Here is a 9,263-nt window from a genome sequence, read left to right on the forward strand (position 1 = left end):
TCAACTCATGTTTGACACCTAAGTAGGCTAGGTTTCCTTCAACTTAGTAGTTAGACCCGATTTTAATGCATTATATCTTGTAGATGTTCGAAAATTGCATGATAACATTAACCATAATTATATTAGACACATCAAATTTAAACTATCAATTATAAGAAGATTTATATAGCAAAACAGAATACACTCTATACTATTTATGTTTGGGCTAAGATACTACCAATAATATTCATAGATGAAGAGACTCCTGTTGATAACGTGTTATAAAATAAAATATGTGTAGTAAATTAAAATGACAAGAAGAAAAGAAGAGAAAGAAAGAAAGTAGTAAGTAGTAAGTAACTTTGTTTTCACTTTTTGTATTTTTTTCATTGTTACAAAAAGAGGAATATGTATAGTTGTATATACTTGGGTTGTTGATAACGTGTTATAAAATAAAACATGTGTAGTAAATTAAAATGACAAGAAGAAAAGAAGAGAAAGAAAGAAAGTAGTAAGTAACTTTGTTTTCACTTTTTGTATTTTTTTCATTGTTACAAAAAGAGGAATATGTATAGTTGTATATACTTGGGCATTTAGTGTGATATATATGCAACGGTGTAGCCACATGTGGTCAGGTTTTCCAGTTGGACACCCTTCATTAGAAAAAATATTATATATACAAGTAAAATGATACACGAAATGATTAAATAGCATATATTGAACACCCTTAACATAACAAGTTATTATAACCCAATAGTTTCACCTCCTTTGAATAAGAGAGTGCTCATATGTTCGAATTTCACTAATTTTATTTTTTGAAAAAAGTTTTTGTTATTTTTGGACACTCTTTGTGAAATTTCTAGCTCTACCATTAAATATATAGATATCTTCTTATTATGTATACACTTTAGACACCAAATATGATATCATATGATTAACTAGTATACATCACTTAATATATTATTATGTGTATAATAACTTACCACACATGATATAATACTGTGGACATCCATTTTATAACGGGATGAAATTTTTCATTAATTAAACTCTGACAACAATTTTTTGTTTACAAATGCAAGTAGAAGAAGACCACAATCTTTAACAATTACACATACACAATTCAAATTAAAAGTTTAATCTCCTAACAAACCAAAATACTTGAGAAAACAGACATTATTGACAAAAGGACTTTCATCAAACACTTGTTTAACCAGAAATGTCAATGGCCTTCACTTCATGTTTCTTCTCTTCTTCTTTAGGAAGAGTCACAGTGAGCACCCCATTCTCCATCACTGCCTTTATTTCTCCCGTCTTCGTATTCTCCGGTAACCTGAATCTCCTTAAAAACTTACCGCTGCTCCTCTCCATACGGTGCCACTGATCGTTCTTCTCCTCTTGTTCTCTGCTTCTCTCACCGCTAATCTGTAAAATCCTTCCTTGTTCTACTTCAACTTTCACTTCCTCTTTCTTTATCCCGGGAACGTCCACTTTGAAGACGTGAGCTTCTGGGGTCTCTTTCCAATCGATTTTTGCATTTGCAAAAGCAGAGACTTCACGAGCATTGGTTGAAATTGGGAATGGATCCCATAATACCAAGGGAAAATGGGTCGAAAATGTTACTCTTGCGACCACCGAAGAAGCTTGGAATCAGAGACATTTTTGGGAAGCTTTGTTGTGTTTGAAGAAAACAGAGGATTTTTTAACTTTTGATTTTAGTGTTTGATTTGCTTGATGATGAACTAGAATAAGTGTCCGTGATATTTATAGGGATGAATCTGAGAAACTCAAGCCGAGTGTTATCTAGGATCTTCTTCCGTTAATTTTAGATGGGAACAGTAAGAAGTTTCTACAATATTCCACAGATATTGATTTTGAAGATGTTATTGCGCTGACCTGCCTGCTTCGTCGTATTTTGGGAAAAATTTTTCATTTTACTTTAATTTATTTACTGAATAATTTTAGATGGAACGAATTTCATGAATTTAAAAGAATATTCTCATATAAATAAATAAAAAAGAACATTAAATTACAAAAAAAAAAAGTAGGAAAAAAGATTTGGGAATAGTTTAATCATTTAGGGGTCGTTTGGTTTGAAAATGAGTTATGATGGGATAAATTATGTTGGGATAAGTTATGTTGGGATTAGTTATGATGGGATAAGTTGTGTTGGGATTATTTTTTATTGAGTGTTTGGCTTGTTGTATTCAAAATAATAAATTTTAAGAACAATTTATTTGTTTACAAAAATGTCCTTCATTAATGTAAAAAGTGATATAACAAAAGGGTTAAAAGAGACATTTTTGTCATTTACCTATTTTATCTCAGGATAAGTTATCCCGGGATTACTATACCACCCCAAGAGAGGGATAACTTATCCCGAACTTGCCAACCAAACAATAAAATAAGCGGTACTATAATTTAATCCCGAGACTATTTGGTATTATCCCTCACACCAAACGACCCCTTAGGGTTTTAACCAATAATTGTTAAACTTTGGATTAATTATCCCTCCCTTTTCTAGGGATAAAATAAGACTTTGTATGAGGTATAACTAATTCTTGGAATAGGTTAAATAAAGTAACCAAACAATGTTTTTGTTGGACTAAATTTTAATCCATGAACTATTTTAATTAATACCTCCTACCAAACGGGTCCTAAATATAGGAGTCCATATTAGCACAAATTTAATATATGTTATTTTTTCATTCTAATTTATGTAATACAGATAATACTTTAAGAGTCAATTAATTTTTTATATAATTGATAAAATATTTTAAGTTGTTAGTAATTATAATTTATAATACTTTTACGTAATTTTCAGATAATATATGTGACTCTCTATTTTATGTAACACTAATGAAATTTCGAGATACAATTTTTAAACATTTTAAGTTGTTAATTATTGTAATTAATAGTATTTCTGTACATAATTTAAAGATAATATATGTTACTTTTCCTATCCTAATTTATGTGACATTGATAAACAAAAATAATTAAGCATCGATTAAATTTTTATGTCTTTTAAATATTTAAGTTATTAATTTTATTATATATTTTACGAATAATATATGTTATTGACATTAATCGAAATCCAGAGCCTATCTATTTTTAATTCCCTTTCATAGTAATTTTGTCATAATTTTTAATTGTATAATAAACTACAAAAAATAAAAAATAAAAAATTAAGAAAATACTGAATTTTTAAAAATATCTTCAATTTAAAGTACATATATTTTATGTTATTTTTAAATAATATATCTTCTAAAGCACTGATAAAATTTTTAATTAATTTATGTGGCATAATAAACTTTATTTCTAGTATTAAAGGTACTTCAAGAATATCAACATTTTCGATGAGCATGTTTGGTATTTGAGTGTTCATCTACAACCTTTTCATTTTTATCTTTTTTGAGACACTTGTTTTAAATTGAGGGACAAGTAACTTGAGAGATGTAAAAGTAATAACAATTTTAAGATTATGTTAATGACATTAATTTAATTAAAGTCATTATTTACATAAAAATCCTATTTACATAACAAGTTGCTTCTGATCATAACTTGGGATCATCATTTCTTAGAATGGAAAAGAGAAACAACAACTACTAAATAAATGTTAAAAATGAAATTATTCATTAATTAAACTCTCACACCATTTTCTTGTTTACAACTTAGACAATTACACATAATTCAGATTAAAAGCTTAATTTCCCAACAAACCAAACATTAGTGCATTATTGATAAAGGGACTTTCATCAAACACTTGATCTGCATTTCTTTAACCACAGATGTCAATGGCCTTCACCTCAGATCTTTTCTTCTCTTCTTCTTTAGGAACAGTCACAGTGAGCACCCCATTCTCCATCGCTGCCTTTATTTCTCCCGTCTTTGCATTCTCCGGCAGTCTGAATCTCCTTATAAACTTACCGCTACTCCTCTCCATTCGGTGCCACTGATCGTTCTTCTCCTCTTGCTCTCTGCTTCTCTCACCGCTAATCTGTAAAATCCTTCCTTCTTCCACTTCAACTTTCACTTCCTCTTTCTTTATCCCCGGAACGTCCACTTTGAAGACATGAGCTTCAGGGGTCTCTTTCCAATCGATTTTTGCATTTGCAAAAGCAGAGATTTCACGAGCAGAGGATGGGGCATTAGCGATTGTGGTTGAAATTGGGAATCCCTGGAATGGATCCCATAAGTCAAGGGAAAATGGGTCGAAGATGTTGCTCCTGCGACCACCAAAGAAGCTTGGAATAAGAGACATTTTTGGGAAGCTTTGTTGTTTGAAGAAAACAGAGGATTTTTTAACTTTTGATTCTAGTGCTTGATTACTTGTTGATGATGAACTAAACAAAGTATGGTGATATTTATAGTCGATGAATCTGAGAAACTTAAGCAATTCGAGTGTAATCTAGCATCTTCTTCGCTTAATTTTAGATACGAACAGGAAGAGGCTTCTACAATATTCCAGAGACTTTTTTTTAGAAGGAATAATTGCACCGCAATCGAATTTCAAATCTAAAGTCAGCTCATTTATATCTTTTTTTAAAAAAAAAAAATTTCATTCATGTCAATATTTGTTAACTGAAAAATATTTTAGTTTTGCAAAATCATTTTATTTTTTCGTGTAGTCAATTATGATTTAGCCACATCATTAATTTAATCATTTAAAAAAATAAAAGACTCAAATATGTCAACGAACTTTGAAAAAAGACTCATATATGTATATAAATTTTTCACAAAGTTTAATAGCATATTTGAACTTTTTTCATAATTAAAAAGAAGCGAATAAAATAATGTTAATTTATTTTAGTCAGCTCTAACAATAACTTTTGTTTCCAAATAGTTCAAAATATTAGAACATATTTCACAACATCATACTTGATACTTGTTAGCTTTCTTCCCGGAAAAATAATGACAATCGAAACAAAATTATGGAGTAGATATTTGTTGTATATTCTTGTGCATATTTAAATGAAATTTGTTTTAAAAATTTAATAGAAATAAGGCATGTGCAAATAAAAATCTTCTCCAAATAAATTCAGTAAAAAATAGACGAACGCAAATTGATAAAACATCGGCAATATAATTGTTTTTCTTTCATTCTTACTACCCATCTACTTTGGTTCCAACTTTTTCATTACTTATAGTAGTACTTTACTACTGTATAAAAGTGGCCAGAAGCAGATAACCGTTCCTTCTCTACTTTTAACTGAGGATATTTTGAAATTTTGTATTTTTTTATATTTTTATTTGTTTATTTTATTTTTAATATGTTATATATTTAAAAATTACGTAAAAAAATACTATAAATCACAATATTTAAAAGACATAAAAAATTAGATTACTCTCAAAATTCTATCGAAGCCACATAAATTGTGACAAAGGAAAGTAACATGCATAATTTGAAATGATATCAAAAATACTATAAATCACAATAATTAACAAGTTCAAAATTTTATAAAACATTTAAAATTTAAATGATTCTCAAAATTCTATCAGTGTCAGGTGATTGAGATAGCGAAAGTAACATATATTATTTATAAATTACGTAAATGGTACTATAGATCACAATAATATTAACAACTTAATATATTTAAAAGATATATAAAAGTTTAGTTGACTCTTGAAATTCTATTGCAATATAAAATTGGGACAAAGGAAGTAACATATATTATTTGAAAATAACATAAAAAATAGACATAAGTATCAAAAACACACCTAAATTATCTCCTTTTTTTTAGTTTCATACCTAAACTATTGAAAGTGTGAGTTTCATACCTAAACTATCACTTATTAGTTTGAGAAACACACCTCTCTCATTTATAACATTCTCATCATAGTGTGTAAATTATGATAAAGGATAAGTATTAATGTTTTTTTTAAAACATAAAAGACTACTTTTTTGTCTCAAAATTGAATGACATAGGGTTTTGTACGGTGTGAATATCAGTGAAGTTAAAAAATAGTATAGATGTTTTCTTTATATTTGCTTAAGATTGGTGGGCAGAATTATCAGATGTTTGTGCTGGTGCATTATCGAAATTAGTGCAAAGCGTCATCCGCTACAGCGAGATGCAAGGTTGCTATAGCAATCTTCAGCCTTCTAGAACTCTGGGGCGCATTCATAGCACTCCTTAGCTAAAAATAAATTGTTTTTGATAACTTTTCTACAAATCAGTGATCTTAAAGTACTCTCCTAGTTAAATATGAAAAAAATCTAGTTATTTCAAGTTCTAAATCATTCTCAAATCTAAGTTTTCTTCAAGAACAACCCTTCAACTTAATTTCTCTAATATTTCAAAATCGATTCAAGCTCTTTTATTTGTAACCCTTATGCTCAGAACGTATTAGTAGTGTTGTAAACATAAGGGGAAATTTCATGCTTCGAAAAATTTGACAATGAAGCAATTATTTTCAAAGTTCAAATTCAACCCAAACCTTATTCTATTTTATTCAATTTTTAACATGCTTTCATCATTTTTTGCCTATTGAAGTAGAAAGAGTAAGGAAAGCGATGCTTACCCTAACTTCGATGATTCTGAACATTGTTCAGAGAGAGATATTGAGATTGAGAGTTGGAAGAGGGTAAATAAGCATAAAAACTCATTATCCTCTCTCTTATTATTCTAATTTGCACGATGCTATAGTGGTTGGACAACCACTACAATGACACTGCTATAACGGGGTTATGATCGCTATAGCGGGGTCCAGAAAAGTAGGCAGGTAAAAAAAATTGTTGTTGTTTTCATGCATTCATATTTCTATTCTGATAATCTTGATAGGCGAGATGTGGTAGCATTGTGTTTCTTGCGTATGGTGAGTGCATTTTTGACGTGTCAAATCATGCGGTAAACCTCAATAATCGATCTATTTTATTTTCTCCTGGGTCTTAGTTTGGGGATGATCAATGGATTAACTAGTATCTTATTGTAACGATTCAAACTATGTTACCAAAGGGCTTCTCGTGGGAAATTTCAAAAGTTCGAAAGTGCGGTGTAAATATTTTTAAAATTTGAGCACATGACAATTTTGGCCCAGATTGTTTTTTTGGCATGACGTTAGCCCGCATAGAGGAAGGCTTCCCACTATGGCGGCGTTGCTATAGCACGCTGGCGAATTTCTAAAGTCTAATTAATACATCATCTTTTATTTTCCTCTCATTTTAAAAAGGAGAAAGTAGACAAAGGTTGCTCCAAAAACACTCTAAAGGCACCTGGGCAAAGGAGCAATAAGGGGAGAAGAATTACCACACAAGAAAGGTGAAAACCTAAGAAATTTCAGTCTTTATAATCATAGGTTGCTCTCGTGGAGTCAAAAGTTCATGGGTAAGGTTCATTAATTGATGTTTGACACCTAAGTAGGCTAAGTTTTCTTCAACTGAGTAGTTAGATCCATTTTTACTGCATTATATCTTGTAAATGTTCGGAAATTGCATTATAACATTAACGATATTTACATTAGACACACCAAATTTAGACTATCAATTATAAGAAGACTTATATAGCAAAATAGAATATACTCTATACTACTTATGTTTGAGCTAATATACCATCAGAGATGTTCGTAGATGAAGAGACTCTTACTGATAACGTGTTATAAAATAAAGTATGTGTAGTAAATTAAAGGGAAAATGCATAAGTACCCCCCTCCAGCCTATGCCCAAAATTCCTAAAACACACCTAACATTTACTAAGGTCCTATTACCCCCCGAACTTGTTTTATATATAATTTTCTACCCCTTTTCACCCTATGTGACACTATCTTGTGGGCCCAATGTGTGTTGATAATTTTTTCAAGAATAGTGCCACATAGGTCAAAAAGGGGTAGAAAATTAATTAAAAAATAAGTTCGGAGGGTAATAGGACCTTAGTAAAAGTTAGATGTGTCTCAGAAATTTTGGGCATAGGCTGAGGGTACTTATGCATGTTCCCTAAATTAAATGACAAGAAGAAAGCAAGAAAAAGAATAGTAGTAAGTAACTTTGTTTCACTTTTCGTATTTTTCTCATTGTTACAATATATATATATATATATATATATCATATAGAGTAGTTAACTACTCCCTCCGTTTTCCTTTCCTATTTAATCTGTTTAAAAAATAATGATATTTTTTTTTATAACATTTTAATTTCAGTAGCACGTTTAAGATGACAAGATTAAATGACAATTTCACACATTTGACATAACTTTAGTTTAGAACTAGAAGATTCAAAAGTCTTCTTTATTTTCATTAACTTCGTAACAAGTCAAACTAGATCATTTTTAAAAAAATGGACGAAATAGTATAACCCACTTAACAACTGTTGAGTAAAATTAATTTACAACACATGATATAATAATGTGGACATCCATTTATTGTTTTTTAAAAAGAACTTTTTCATTAATTAAACTCTCACAACATTTTCTTGTTTACAAATGCAAGTAGAAGAAGACCACAATTACACATACACAATTCAAATTAAAAGCTTATTCTCCAACAAACCAAAATACTTGAGAAACAGACATTATTGACAGAGCGACTTTTGATCTGCACTTGTGTTTAACCAGAAATGTCAATGGCCTTCACCTCAGATTGCTTCTTCTCTTCTTCTTTTGGAACAGTCACAGTCAGTACCCCATTCTCCATCGCTGCCTTAATTTCTCCCGTCTTCGTATTCTCCGGCAGTCTGAATCTCCTTAAAAACTTACCGCTGCTCCTCTCCATACGGTGCCACTGATCATTCTTTTCCTCTTGCTCTCTGCTTCTCTCACCGCTAATCTGTAAAATCCTTCCTTCTTCCACTTCAACTTTCACTTCCTCTTTCTTGATCCCCGGAACATCCACTTTGAAGACATGAGCTTCTGGAGTCTCTTTCCAATCGATTTTTGCATTTGCAAAAGCAGAGATTTCACGAGCAGAGGATGGGGCACTGGCGAGTGTGGTTGAAATTGGGAATCCCTGGAATGGATCCCATAAGTCAAGGGAAAATGGGTCGAAGATGTTGCTCCTGCGACCACCAAAGAAGCTTGGAATAAGAGACATTTTTGGGAACTTTGTTGTTTGAAGAAAACAGAGGATTTTTTTAACTTTTGATTCTAGTGCTTGATTACTTGTTGATGATGAACTAAACAAAGTATGGTGATATTTATAGTCGATGAATCTGAGAAACTCAAGCAATTCGAGTGTAATCTAGCATCTTCTTCACTTTATTTCTGATAGGAACAGTAAGAGGCTTCTACAATATTCCGGAGATCTTTTTTTTTTTGAAGGAATAATTGCACTTTTTGTTTTTATTTATATATATATAT

The 9,263-nt window shown here is 30.6% G+C and overlaps 1 protein-coding gene and 2 pseudogenes across 1 annotated transcript; all 3 read right to left on the reverse strand.

The window, feature by feature from the left end:
* Positions 1-1,185: 1,185 nt before the first annotated feature.
* Positions 1,186-1,636, reverse strand: LOC125817046 (18.2 kDa class I heat shock protein-like; annotated as a pseudogene).
* Positions 1,637-3,588: 1,952 nt separating this feature from the next.
* Positions 3,589-5,114, reverse strand: LOC125817138 (17.6 kDa class I heat shock protein-like; annotated as a pseudogene).
* Positions 5,115-8,514: 3,400 nt separating this feature from the next.
* Positions 8,515-9,032, reverse strand: LOC125817041 (18.2 kDa class I heat shock protein-like). The gene has a single exon (XM_049496630.1). The coding sequence runs from the start codon at positions 8,995-8,997 to the stop codon at positions 8,515-8,517; it is 483 nt and encodes a 160-aa protein (XP_049352587.1). The 5' UTR covers positions 8,998-9,032.
* Between the last annotated feature and the right edge of the window lie 231 nt (positions 9,033-9,263).

Source organism: Solanum verrucosum, unplaced genomic scaffold (genome assembly GCF_900185275.1).
Source record: "Solanum verrucosum unplaced genomic scaffold, falcon-dt-bn FXZP01000094.1, whole genome shotgun sequence".
NCBI lineage: Eukaryota > Viridiplantae > Streptophyta > Magnoliopsida > Solanales > Solanaceae > Solanum > Solanum verrucosum.